At 45.8% G+C, this 14,136-nt stretch overlaps 1 protein-coding gene across 3 annotated transcripts in view; it reads right to left on the bottom strand.

Annotated features, from left to right (window-relative positions):
- Nucleotides 1–558: 558 nt before the first annotated feature.
- ralgapb (Ral GTPase activating protein non-catalytic subunit beta) overlaps nucleotides 559–14,136 on the bottom strand; it is a 40,788-nt gene continuing 27,210 nt past the window's right edge. For 2 of the 3 annotated variants that reach the window (XM_078249536.1, XM_078249538.1), the window contains 12 exons: nucleotides 13,734–13,978; nucleotides 13,422–13,525; nucleotides 12,819–12,974; nucleotides 11,862–12,047; nucleotides 11,469–11,621; nucleotides 11,223–11,346; nucleotides 10,660–10,776; nucleotides 10,438–10,532; nucleotides 10,196–10,280; nucleotides 5,619–5,667; nucleotides 5,269–5,408; nucleotides 559–4,907 (listed from right to left, as the gene is read on the bottom strand). In XM_078249536.1, coding sequence (XP_078105662.1) covers nucleotides 4,735–4,907; nucleotides 5,269–5,408; nucleotides 5,619–5,667; nucleotides 10,196–10,280; nucleotides 10,438–10,532; nucleotides 10,660–10,776; nucleotides 11,223–11,346; nucleotides 11,469–11,621; nucleotides 11,862–12,047; nucleotides 12,819–12,974; nucleotides 13,422–13,525; nucleotides 13,734–13,978 — 1,627 coding nt within the window. In that variant the 3' untranslated portion in view covers nucleotides 559–4,734. The remainder of the gene's footprint in view (nucleotides 4,908–5,268; nucleotides 5,409–5,618; nucleotides 5,668–10,195; nucleotides 10,281–10,437; nucleotides 10,533–10,659; nucleotides 10,777–11,222; nucleotides 11,347–11,468; nucleotides 11,622–11,861; nucleotides 12,048–12,818; nucleotides 12,975–13,421; nucleotides 13,526–13,733; nucleotides 13,979–14,136) is intronic. The other variant, XM_078249537.1, reaches the window with a different exon arrangement.

The following is a 14,136-nucleotide window of genomic DNA, read 5'->3' as shown; positions in this document are numbered from 1 at the left end:
GTCATTTAATCAAAATCTTTATTCATTTTTCAACATCCAGCTTCAATAAGCACAAACATCTTTAACTACCAGTTATGTCAGCTCCAACATCACTCTTCCTCTGCGTCTGGGTCTGTCTGATGCAAACTGCATGGACAGGAGTCAAATATTCATCATCCATCAGCTGCTGTGAGGACCGCATGTCCCATCAGGCACCAGGCGAGTCATAAGCACGACACAATGTAGCAACACGTTAATTTAAACTGAAACCAGAGTGAGTTGAACACCCTGCTGTCTGCTGATTGGGTATCATGTGACACAGCCACCAAACAGAAAACAAACCTCAAAGCTCGTCACCATTCAGATGAAACGCATAGTTCAATTCAGAAACCGTAGCAACACTGTGACACGGTTTAGAGACTGAACGTGTCCCAGGTAAACTCTGGCAGCAAAAGGAAAAGGTTTAGAAGTGTAAACAGACAGAGCTTTAATTACCCATTCACCATTAATAAGTGATGTTAATATAAAGTGTTATGGACTCAAGTTACAAAAAACAGGAAATAAGACGCAACATAAAAACAGAGAACAAAATGTTTTGTTATTTTGATGCATAATAAATTCCAGAGGTGTTATGACACTTACAACAACAAAAAGCATTTCATGTACGGAACATCCAAAGTGCCAAATAAAAGAATAAATGTGGCAATAAGACAACATAAATATGAACATTTTTATTGATCCATACACATAGGGGGCCACTCAGAGTCTGTGGACGCTGAAGTTTACACAGATTGTAAACAAACTAAAAAAATAACTCGAAATGCAAGCAGTTATGACGGGGCCAAAGCCACCCACGGCAGTCGCCACCGACACCCTGGGGAGCGCGCAAAGTGGAACCCGGTAAATATCAAGAGGTGCGAGCCTCGACGTCTGCGGTACGTCGCCTTGCAAACGTAGCGGTCAACAGTTCATCTCCATGCATATACAGACAACCTTTAACAGTTCTCTACAACAAACAAACTTCTTAACCCCCTGACCACAGGGGACAGCAGAGAAATGAGAGAGTGACCGAGAGGGTGGAGGGGGGAGGCAGGTGTGGTGGTTGAAGGAACAGGGGAGGTGGTCAAGTTGTTGCAAATGGTGTCATAGATTTATTTTTTTCCTCTGTGGGTGCTCACAGACGCACGCCATTCAGTCAAACATTCTTTGCATTTCAGCCAAAAACTCGTCTACGTTGATTATAGCGCCCCCTAATGGCCGATCTTCGCCATATTTGGTACAGAGCCTCAGAGCGGCATGCCGAACGAGCATCACTAGTTTTGTGTTGATTGCATTTACTGTGGCAGAGATATTGCAACTGCAATTTTCCCATTTAAATGCATTGAGTTATTGGCTAAAACAAATAAACGTTGCTTATAGCGCCCCCTAAAGGCTGATCTTTGCCAAATTTTGTACGGAGCATCGTAGTGGGATGTTGAACAAGTTCTTTGCTGATAAGATTTAATTTGGCCGAGATATGATATGATACGTGTGTGGTAGCTAGCTAGGAAAATGTGTTTGGTCGTGAAATGCGCATACTTTAACGTAGCAAAATTCTTTGAGTAACTTTTGGTCACGTCCATCTGGAGATGGTACCTACCAGGTTTCGTGCAGATCGGTCGCACGGCCTAGGACGAGTTCAAAAAAGTTGATTTTGCGCATTGCGCGATATTGCGAAAAATCTTTTGAGCGAAATGGGCGTGGCCTATATCATGTGATTCAGCTTGATTCAAGGAAGACGTGGATGTAAGGATTTCTAATGTGCGATGTGTAATGTGGGACTTAAAGGCAAAAAAACATTATATCGCCACCTAGTGGTCCACATGTGTAATATTTGGTAGGTGTGGTCCATGATCCATTGTCTATCTACCCTGTAAATTTAAAGTTGTTCACATTAGTGTAAGTAGTATATTTAGACTTGGGTCCCATAGGCCACGCCCACTTTGACCCCTCAGTACCCCACTCTAGGGTTGGCCTCAGGAGTGGCCCTACATGGTACCCATCAAATTTTGTAAAAATCGGATGAGCAGTTCATGAGATATAAACTTTTTGTACTTGTAGCGCCCCCTAGTGACCAATTTTTGTAAAACGCGTGGGTGACCTCCAGAGGGGTCACGGCAAACAATAAGCTAAAGTTTGCTGTTGATAGCATTTCTTTTGGTCGAGATATGGCAAAGTTGGTGTTTTTATAGTTAGCTACCAAGGGCGTAAATCTGATCTAACAGTAGGGGGGGACAATAAACATAAAATTTCTGAAGAGCAATTTTTGAAGGGGACACAAATAATACAGCCAATTATACTGGTAGAGGACATGTGTACACAGATGAAAGCCTTAATACTATCATTAGTGTAGCATGGAGACTGTACCATTATCCTTCTTTTCAGTGTTTCTCTTGATTCAATAAAAAAGATGACTAAATATACAAAATATTCTTCTTTAAAACCATGTATTTATTTTTAAGTTGTTTATAATCAAGCCACAAAAATACCTTAAAACATAATGACTTATTTTGAAAAAGTGTCCCCAAATAAAAGAAATACAATGCTTTTGTACACTTGTTAAATTAGCTGATCATAATGTAAATTAGTGAGCCACTGGTGAAGATCATCTGCTCACCCTGACAGACACACACCTCCACAAATATGAACTGAGCTCAACACACTTACCTGAGACTCTACACCTGATGGTCCCTGGTCTCCCTGAGACTCTACGCCTGACTGTCCCTGGTCTCCCTGAGACTCTCCACCTGACTGTTCCTGGTCTCCCTGAGACTCTCCACCTGGCTGTCCCTGGTCTCCCTGAGACTGACTGTCCCTGGTCTCTCTGAGACTCTACACCTGACTGTCCCTGGTCTACCTGAGACTCTACACCTGACTGTCCCTGGTCTCCCTGAGACTCTACACCTGACTGTCTCTGGTCTCCCTGAGACTCTACACCTGACTGTCCCTGATCTCCCTGAGACTCTACACCTGACTGTCCCTGGTCTCCCTGAGACTCTACACCTGACTGTCCCTGGTCTCCCTGAGACTCTACACCTGACTGTCCCTGGTCTCCCTGAGACTCTACACCTGACTGTCCCTGGTCTCTCTGAGACTCTACACCTGACTGTCCCTGGTCTCCCTGAGACTCTACACCTGACTGTCCCTGGTCTCCCTGAGACTCTACACCTGACTGTCCCTGGTCTCCCTGTTCCTCAGTTCTTTCTGTCTCCTTTGCCTGTGACATAGTGACGTTAGTATTTCCATAAGCACCCATAAAGAAGTTACCAAATTGTCTTGATATGAGGACTTATTGTACTTACTTGGTGTTTTGGTGTAGGCCTACTGAAAAAGGATCTTATGTCTGTTTTTCTTTTCTCTGTCATTTTTAACAACAACACAAATCTTTAACGTCAGATGTCTAAATATGAGTTAGTTTCATAGGTTCACCACGCAGTCATATTATAAATCTAAAATGATCTTGCGTCCTCCACATAAATATTAGGTTTCTTCTGGGACAGAGGATATATATTTAACTGATCAGCCACTTAACTTCATATTCAGCAAAACACACCTGTAGATCTTCAATATTAACCCTAAAATCAGTTCACACACATAACGTTAGGCTTATCGCCGTGGTAACGTTTTTTGTAGTGGGTGCATTTCTATCCAACAAGCTATTAAATAAGCTAGGTAACGTTACATTATATTACACTAACACAGCAAACTTATTGTCATGACTAATTCATTAATTACTCAGCATCATTTCTATTTGAGAAAAGAACTTCATCCGATGTTTAATGTGAATAAAATAGCCTTGAACCGTCTACTTACTACACTCCTGTCACTACCTGATGTGACTGTGAGTCTAGTGCAGATCCTAAGGTACAGCAGGCAGTGGACCAAACCACTGTGAGGCAAGGGAGGGGGGACTCAAAATGTTTCTAAATTTAAAAAGCATTTTTTGGGGGTTTGTATTGTTTTACTACTTACACAGATATTTTAAGTATACATCATTATGCTATTTACAATACACAGCATTGTTTTAATGATATTTCTAGGGGGGGACAACCCTTAGATGGGGGGGGGTCCTGACCCTACCGACCCCCCTGGGATTTACGCCCTTGTTAGCTACACAAATTTGTTTGTGCGTAATATGCGCAATTTTTATTCTATCAAAATTCTTTTTATTAACTTTTTGTCCGGCCCATCTGGAGATAACTGCCAAATCTCATGCCGATCGGTCGCACGGTCTAGGAGGAGATCGAAAAAGTAGGTTTTAGAGAAATCGCGATTTTTCACGCATAAAAGTCTAGGCGGAAATGGGCGTGGCCTATATCACGTGATTCAGTTGGATCCAGGGAACGTGTGGATGTATGGTTTCTGAATGTACGATGTGGGAGTTATAGGGGCAAATGCGGTTTTTTCTGCTATAGCGCCACCTAGTGATGGAAGTGGGTCAATCCTAGCAGAGTTTTGGACCAGTCCTGAAAATGGCAACCCCGGTACGGTTTAGGCTGTAGTCAGAGTTTTAGGCGGAGAAGAAAAATAATGAATAATCAGTAGAAAAACAATAGGGTTCCACAGCCCTGCAGTGCAAACGGCGTAGCTTTGCTATCGCCGGTTCTTCCAGACTCGGGTTTGGACCCCTAAAAATTAAGATTTTCATTCTGGATCAACTGTAAAAACATCTGCAGACTCAGTTTGAGTCCTGGGAGAGGGATAAAAGTTTGGGGTTCAGGGGTCCTGGAAGAGGGCAGTGTAAAAGGCGGGTTCAGAGTGGCGGCTGCGGTAGCGAAGGATGATGTCATTGATCATCTGCTTCCTTCTGACGTGGGATGGTAGGGTGGAGTCACTCTCTAGCCGTCGCCGATGGCAACAGTTGATCACTGTCTCTCTGACCAGGAAACCTGCAGACAAAGAAACAAACAGGAAGTGATCATTCATGGAAATATATCCAGGGTTTACGCCACGAGAATGAGTTAACGCAGATTCCTTTTAACGCCGCTAATGTTCTCATCCTGTGATTTGGGCATTGGGCCCGCCGTAGTCTGTGAAATCAGGAAGCAAATACTACAAAAAAAACTACTTCATTCAGAAATACTCTGAAGACGCTGTTCTTCTGTTATTCAGGATGGGCAGGAAGAGGAGAGGCAGACAAACAGGCAGACAGACAGGCAGACGGGGAGGCTAACAGACAGACAGACAGACAAATAGACAGACAGGCAGGCAGACGGGGAGGTTGACAGACAGACAGACAGACAGACGTACCCAGAGAACGTTTGCTGACCACACTCCCGTTGACCAATGGGACAACCAGACTGAACTTGCTAGTGGCGTTTCCACGGAAACAGATACGGTAAAGTCCCGTTTTCAGAGGATGGATGAAGATGAGCTGGACGTTTGGCACGCTAACAGACAGACAGACAGACAGGTAGACAGACAGACAGTTTGTCATCAACAAGATTATTAAGTCTAAAGCTGTGTGGAAAAACAGTGTAACAATGTGTATGTGTGTGTTACCTGCTCTGTATTTGTTTCTGTGTGTGTGTGTGTGTGTGTGTGTGTGTGTGTGTGTGTGTGTGTGTGTGTGTGTGTGTGTGTGTGTGTGTGTGTGTTACCTGGTGTGACTTTGTGTCTCTGATAGCAGTTCAGTCTGAGGGAAACTCTCTGAAACACAAAGTCACACATCTGTTCTCACATCATCACAACAGAAAAATGCACATTCTTGTTCCCAATCTGTTTGGTTTATGCTCATGCGAACAGACAACTTTAAGTTCCGTTCCCTTTTTAACTTTATATTATTATTTATCTTTTATTTATACAGGTAATCTCATTGAGACACAGGGTCTCATTCTCAAGAGAGACCTGTCTGGGACAACACACATCAGTTACAGACAGACAAACAGATTACAACAGTAATAAGATTTAACAAACACATACAATAATCAAACCAAAGTGCCAAGTAGACTTAGAACACTAGAGTACTAAAAACAAAAAAACATTTAAGGGGGCAGAAAAAGAGAAAACCTTTTTGCCAAGCTCTGTACAAACCAATGGGACGTAGCTCTGTAGGAACCGATGGGACGTAGCTCTGTAGGAACCAATAGGACTCTGTAGGAATCAATGGGACATAGCTCTGTATGAACCAATGGGACGTAGCTCTGTAGGAACAGATGGGACGTAGCTCTGCAGGAACAGATGGGGACGTAGCTCTGTAGGAACCGATGGGGCGTAATCTCTGTAAGAACAGATGGGACGTAGCTCTGTAGGAACCGATGGGGACGTAGCTCTGTAGGAACCGATGGGATGTAGCTCCGTAGGAACCAATAGGACTCTGTAGGAATCAATGGGACATAGCTCTGTATGAACCAATGGGACGTAGCTCTGTAGGAACTGATGGGACGTAGCTCTGTATGAACTGAGGGGACGTAGCTCTGTATGACCCAATGGGACGTAGCTCTGTAGGAACTGATGGGACGTAGCTCTGTATGAACTGAGGGTACGTAGCTCTGTATGAACTGATGGGATGTAGCTCTGTATGAACTGATGGGACGTAGCTCTGTATGAACTGATGGGACGTAGCTCTGTATGAACTGATGGGATGTAGCTCTGTAGGAACCAATAGGACTCTGTAGGAACCAATGGGACTTAGCTCTGTATGAACCAATGGGACGTAGCTCTGTATGAACTGAGGGGACATAGCTCTGTATGAACCAATGGGACGTAGCTCTGCAGGAACCGATGGGACGTAGCTCTGTAGGAACTGATGGGACGTAGCTCTGTAAGAACAGATGGGACGTAGCTCTGTACAAACCAAGGGGGCGTAGCTCTGTAGGAACCAATAGGGACGTAGCTCTGTAGGAACCAATGGGACGTAGCTCTGTAGGAACCGATGGGACGTAGCTCTGTAGGAACCGATGGGGACGTAGCTCTGTAGGAACCAATAGGGACTCTGTAGGAACCAATGGGACGTAGCTCTGTATGAACCAATGGGACGTAGCTCTGTAGGAACTGATGGGACGTAGCTCTGTATGAACTGAGGGGACATAGCTCTGTATGAACTGATGGGACGTAGCTCTGTAGGAACCAATAGGACTCTGTAGGAACCAATGGGACGTAGCTCTGTAGGAACCAATGGGACATAGCTCTGTATGAACCAATGGGACGTAGCTCTGTAGGAACCGATGGGACGTAGCTCTGTATGAACCAATGGGACGTAGCTCTGTAGGAACCGATGGGACATAGCTCTGTAGGAACCGATGGGGACATAGCTCTGTATGAACCAATGGGGACGTAGCTCTGTAGGAACTGATGGGACGTAGCTCTGTAGGAACCAATAGGACTCTGTAGGAACCAATGGGACGTAGCTCTGTATGAACCAATAGGACGTAGCTCTGTAGGAACTGATGGGGACGTAGCTCTGTAGGAACTGATGGGACGTAGCTCTGTATGAACTGAGGGTACGTAGCTCTGTATGAACTGATGGGATGTAGCTCTGTATGAACCGATGGGACGTAGCTCTGTAGGAACCGATGGGACGTAGCTCTGTAGGAACCAATAGGACTCTGTAGGAACCAATGGGACATAGCTCTGTATGAACCAATGGGACGTAGCTCTGTAGGAACTGATGGGATGTAGCTCTGTATGAACTGAGGGGACGTAGCTCTGTATGACCCAATGGGACGTAGCTCTGTAGGAACTGATGGGACGTAGCTCTGTATGAACTGAGGGTACGTAGCTCTGTATGAACTGATGGGATGTAGCTCTGTATGAACCGATGGGACGTAGCTCTGTAGGAACCAATAGGACTCTGTAGGAACCAATGGGACTTAGCTCTGTATGAACCAATGGGACGTAGCTCTGTAAGAACAGATGGGACGTAGCTCTGTACAAACCAATGGGACGTAGCTCTGTAGGAACCAATGGGACGTAGCTCTGTAGGAACCGATGGGACGTAGCTCTGTAAGAACAGATGGGATGTAGCTCTGTAGGAACCTATGGGACGTAGCTCTGTAGGAACCAATGGGACGTAGCTCTGTAGGAACCAATAGGACTCTGTAGGAACCAATGGGATGTAGCTCTGTAGGAACCTATGGGACGTAGCTCTGTATGAACTGATGGGACGTAGCTCTGTAGGAACCAATAGGACTCTGTAGGAACCAATGGGACGTAGCTCTGTATGAACCAATGGGACGTAGCTCTGTATGAACCAATGGGACGTAGCTCTGTAGGAACCGATGGGACGTAGCTCTGTATGAACTCAGGGGACGTAGCTCTGTATGAACCGATGGGACGTAGCTCTGTAGGAACCGATGGGACGTAGCTCTGTAGGAACTGAGGGGACGTAGCTCTGTATGAACTGATGGGACGTAGCTCCCTAGGAACCAATAGGACTCTGTAGGAACCAATGGGACGTAGCTCTGTAGGAACCAATGGGACGTAGCTCTGTATGAACCAATGGGACGTAGCTCTGTAGGAACTGATGGGACGTAGCTCTGTATGAACTGAAGGGACGTAGCTCTGTATGAACTGATGGGACGTAGCTCAGTAGGAACTGATGGGACGTAGCTCTGTATGAACTGAGGGGATGTAGCTCTGTATGAACTGATGGGACGTAGCTCTGTAGGAACCAATAGGACTCTGTAGGAACCAATGGGACGTAGCTCTGTATGAACCAATGGGACGTAGCTCTGTAGGAACTGATGGGACGTAGCTCTGTAGGAACTGAGAGGGGGACGTAGGCTGTAGGAACCAATAGGACTCTGTAGGAACCAATGGGGACGTAGCTCTGTAGGAACCAATAGGACTCTGTAGGAACCAATGGGACGTAGCTCTGTATGAACCAATGGGACGTAGCTCTGTAGGAACTGAGGGGACGTAGCTCTGTATGAACTGAGGGTACGTAGCTCTGTATGAACTGATGGGATGTAGCTCTGTAGGAACTGAGGGGACGTAGCTCTGTAGGAATCAATAGGACTCTGTAGGAACCAATGGGACGTAGCTCTGTATGAACCGATGGGACGTAGCTCTGTAGGAACTGATGGGACGTAGCTCTGTATGAACTGAGGGGATGTAGCTCTGTATGAACTGATGGGACGTAGCTCTGTAGGAACCAATAGGACTCTGTAGGAACCAATGGGACGTAGCTCTGTATGAACCAATGGGACGTAGCTCTGTAGGAACTGAGGGGACGTAGCTCTGTAGGAACCAATAGGACTCTGTAGGAACCAATGGGACGTAGCTCTGTAGGAACCAATAGGACTCTGTAGGAACCAATGGGACGTAGCTCTGTATGAACCAATGGGACGTAGCTCTGTAGGAACTGAGGGGACGTAGCTCTGTATGAACTGAGGGTACGTAGCTCTGTATGAACTGATGGGATGTAGCTCTGTAGGAACTGAGGGGACGTAGCTCTGTAGGAATCAATAGGACTCTGTAGGAACCAATGGGACGTAGCTCTGTATGAACCGATGGGACGTAGCTCTGTAGGAACTGATGGGACGTAGCTCTGTAGGAACTCATGGGACGTAGCTCTGTAGGAACTGAGGGGACGTAGCTCTGTAGGAACTGAGGGGACGTAGCTCTGTATGAACTGATGGGATGTAGCTCTGTAGGAACTGAGGGGACGTAGCTCTGTAGGAACTGAGGGGACGTAGCTCTGTATGAACTGAGGGGACGTAGCTCTGTAGGAACCAATAGGACTCTGTAGGAACTGAGGGGACGTAGCTCTGTATGAACTGAGGGGACGTAGCTCTGTAGGAACTGAGGGGACGTAGCTCTGTAGGAACCGAGGGGAAGTTTAAGGTAATAATGTCCTGGGAGCGTAGGCTATGACTGTAGTGCTTGCGTAACATGTAAATTGATAAATATTTTGGCAGCAATGCATGGATGGATTTGTAGTTGTAGTTTGTAGTTATACCAGCGCAAAAGTCTGGGTATGTACGTAGGATAATATTCTTATCTTTGCTCAGCTGAGTTGCTGAACTCATAAATGAAATGATGCTGATGATGAAGACGTTTTTTATTTTCACAGAATGACATTTACATTAAACATAACAGTTTCCAAACAAGTGACCTCATGGGGCCGTGTGCACTTTGACATCAGCTAAAGATTATAATATCATAATACAGTTAAAATATTAATAAATAGTGTTATATTTGAAAGCAGTTTAAATGTTAAAGGACAGATAGTTACCGATATCCTCGAAGCGTTCGACCCAGACAATCAGGAGTTTAGATTCAGAGCCACGAAAAGACTTCATGTCTTCAACTGGAGACCTCTAGACAGACAGGTCAGAGAGACAGACAGACAGGTGAGAGAGATACATACAGGTAGACAGATAGACAGACAGGTCAGAGAGACACATACAGGCAGACAGATAGACAGGCGGACGAGTAGTAAGCAGATGAAAAAGCTTTTATTTTGAAGGTCCATACTGTGGGTGGGGGGGCGGAGTCTTGGCTGAGCTCAGTATTACTCTGCTGGCTGGTCAGACGCTCTGCCTCCTCTGGACTCTTCGACCAATCAGCTGCTTTAAACAACAATAAAAGAAGAATTCAATAAAACAGGTAACACATTAGAGTATTCAGATCATCAGACACTTTAAACTGAAACAAAAAGAATAATTTCATAAGTATTTAAAAGTATCAGAGACTGACAGTATGATGACGAAGGGACGATGAAGGTGATCTCTGTCAGAGCGTCGGCATACATCAGGACGAACCTCTCGCCATCAAACACGCCGCCTCCACTGTCACCCAGCACAGCAGGGAATTCTGGGAGACACAAAACAACCAATCAGCTCACACACAGCCGTGGAGAAAAAGTGTGGTGAAGTCTGATCCGAAAACAGAAACACAAAACTATTTTGACAAAATGAAACCTGCGGGGTGCCCTGGGCCGGTTGGTATACCAGTTTTTGGATGTCCATGGATAAGATTACATTGTAATAACTGTTTTTTTTTTTAACGTTTGTTACTATTTCCGAACGTTTTTCTACGCTTCTTTCAATGTTTTTGTTAAAGCCGCCTGAGTTACCCAGAGAGAGCATATCTCTGTGGATGTCAAGGAGTCTGACTGAGACTAAAGGAGACTGTCTGCGTCAGCAACTAACGTTAAAGACACCTGACCAAGCGTCAGGTTTTGACACAATGGCAGTGAGACTGAGTTGGGAGAATAGAGTGGCCTCTGACCCCTGTCAGGGACCAATCAGAGCGCTGACCTGAACTGTTGGTGCTGACTCCGCCCCTCTGGCGTCGCCCCACCTCTACCGGCCAACCGAGAGACGACAGGAAGTCCAGGAAGTAAGACGGGACGCTGCAGCTAGACTCCACGTTCCTCAGGATCTACAGAGACAGACAGGTTAGAGACAGATAGACAGGTCAGAGACAGACAGGTTAGAGACAGACAGACAGGTTAGAGAGAGAGGTCAGAGACAGACATGTCAGAGAGAGACAGACAGACAGACCTCAGCAGCTGTCCTCTGTCCTGCTCTCATGTAGAAGACAGAGGCAGAGTCACAATTTCTGGACGGCAGCTCGTCCAATCTTTTCAGATCGTCGGAGAAACCGGGAAGAGACGAGTCCAGAGACAGCAGCTGGGGTGGGACACCGCCGGGACTCTATAGAGGACAGACAGACAGGTGAGAGACAGACAGCTGGGGCGGGACACCGCCGGGACTCTACAGAGGACAGACAGACAGGTGAGAGACAGACAGCTGGGCCGGACAGTTAACTGAATTTATTATAAGTTCTGTTGAAAATCAACCACGTAACGAGTCACAAACCTCCAAAAGAAGACAGACAGGCAGACAGACAGACAGGCAGGCAGGCAGACAGACAGGTGTAACAGTGATTGGTACTTTCAGGGTCTCTGGAGTGAGGAGGCCCAGGTGGGACAGGAAGAGTCTCGCTGTCTGGAAGCTGTTGATTGGAGGAGGCGGCCTGCAGATCGTCATGACAACCGAGCGTCTGCTGACCTGCGGCTGAGCCTCAACCAGCTGCTGCGTCTTCAACGCGGCCTGCAGACGCTGCAGCTGCTGATGCACCTGAACAAACCACAGACGGTTTCTAAAGATAGTTGCCCCGTCTCCACTGATACTGCCACTGTCATCCTGTAATCTTATAGCTTCAAATAACGATCAGAAAAATGAACACTTGAACAAAACATCAGGGGGATCAGAACTACCTAAAATGACAGAAACATCTTTGGCAGGGTGTAATGCTATCTGTGTACCGGAGTGCACACATGCACGTGCGCACACACTCACGGTTGACATTGTTTTGAGGTGTAAGCAGCCTAAAACCTGAAGGCATGAAACAAACCATTTAGTTTACTTACCAAAATGGAAACTCTGAAATTCATTACAGTTTCAGCGTTTCCATTTTGGTAAGTTAACTAAATGGTAAATATTATCACAATGCAAATGATGGGGCTACATTATCACATTTAGTCTAATGAAAGAAGGACAGTAAGTCTCCATCTCTCAGTGTGTCTTGTAGGTCAACAGATAATCCACACCAACCTACATGAGTCACATAGGCCTAAATAACATTCCTGACAATATTATAGCGTGTAGCGCATATTATTTTTCATCACTTGGTAAAACAAAGTGGTGGAACGTTGTTCTGGGGCGCTCTGGCAGCACTACACACCTGATCTATGGGAAACATTTATGCAATGTACACTTTAATTTTTTAGTTTGGTCCATGTCCCCTCTGCTGTGGACCTCCAGGTGAGACAGACACGTAAAGACATAAAACATCTGGACCCTAACCCTGACCCTAAGGATCTGGGTCTTTTGGTTCTGGTTCTGTACCTTGTCCGTGACGATGTCGTCCAGGAGTGGAATACTTAGATCTGCTTTTACTAAAGAAACTCTGTCCATGTTGTCAGGAAACAGCTGATGTTTGACACCACATCGTATCCTAGAATCCTCCTGGGCGACTCCACGCTGCTCTGGGATCAGAGTTTGCTGCAGTGGATCAACAGGCAGATAAAACACTGATCTGTGTCATGATCGATAGTTATCATTGTGTGTAGTGACGATTTGTCCTCAATCAAAACAAATTAATAACTCAGAACCAAAGAGCCACCGAGGCACCGAAGGAGTGAATCTTACACAGGTCAGACCCTAACCCAAAAGATGGCGTTTTCTGAGGTTTATTTTCCAGGTTTTTGGATAACAATGGCGTCTCTTGGCTCTGGTAAAAAACCATCAGCCCTACCCATGTCTACCTGATCACCTAAATATATAGACTTCACCTGGTGGCTGCTTGGTTCCTTCAAAACAAAAGCCCTAACAGATACTTAAAGTAACCGTACAGGTACAGTATGTAGCAAACAAAACAGAAACAAGATAAATAAGTAAATCATATTTATTTGGGTATCTCCACCATAGTGTATGATACTGTGTGTTTACCTGTGTGGCTGTCCTTCCGTCTCGGGGCTGCAGCTGGAGCTGTAGCGTCCAGCTGTGGCGTCCTGACGCTCCTCGGATCAGCGCAGTGAGCGACGGACACTTTGCTGCACACACATCAAATATAAAACTAAAGTTTAGGATATCTATCTTTAGATTGATCGATTAGTCTAAGTTAAACTACGCACAAATTAAACTAAGTCAATCAACAGAAAATGTATCAAAAACTACATCAAGAAACAAAAAGCACAAAGAGGAAGTTAGTGTCGTTAAATGCTGTATGACAGGTGAAAGGTGATCAGGTTCAGGACTGACCCACTTCTCCCGGTTCAGGCCCCAGTTCTCTCGGTCCCGCTTCTCCCACTTCTCCCGGTTCTCGGGGTTTTCCCGGTTCTCCTGGCCCCGGTGGTCGTTCCAGCATGGCGAGGATCACCGAGCTGCCCACCACAAAATATCTGAACTTCTTCACACTGGCATCACTCAGAGTGGAGCAGCCAATCAGAGCGTCCTCATCCAGCTGGTCGCCAAGCAACGGAAAGGCCCCCGAAACCTGCATCACACTGAGAAAAACACACATCAGAGAAAACATCTGTGTGGCTCCGCCCCCCCATTGGCTATATAAACATCTGTGTGACTCCGCCCCCCCTTGGCTATAAAAACATCTGTGTGGCTCCGCCCCCCCTTGGCTATAAAAACATCTGTGTGGCTCCGCCCCCCC

Source organism: Sander vitreus, chromosome 4 (genome assembly GCF_031162955.1).
Source record: "Sander vitreus isolate 19-12246 chromosome 4, sanVit1, whole genome shotgun sequence".
Classification (NCBI taxonomy): domain Eukaryota; kingdom Metazoa; phylum Chordata; class Actinopteri; order Perciformes; family Percidae; genus Sander; species Sander vitreus.
The sequence above is the reverse complement of the archived record's forward strand: the minus strand, read 5'-3'. Positions and strand labels throughout refer to the sequence as shown.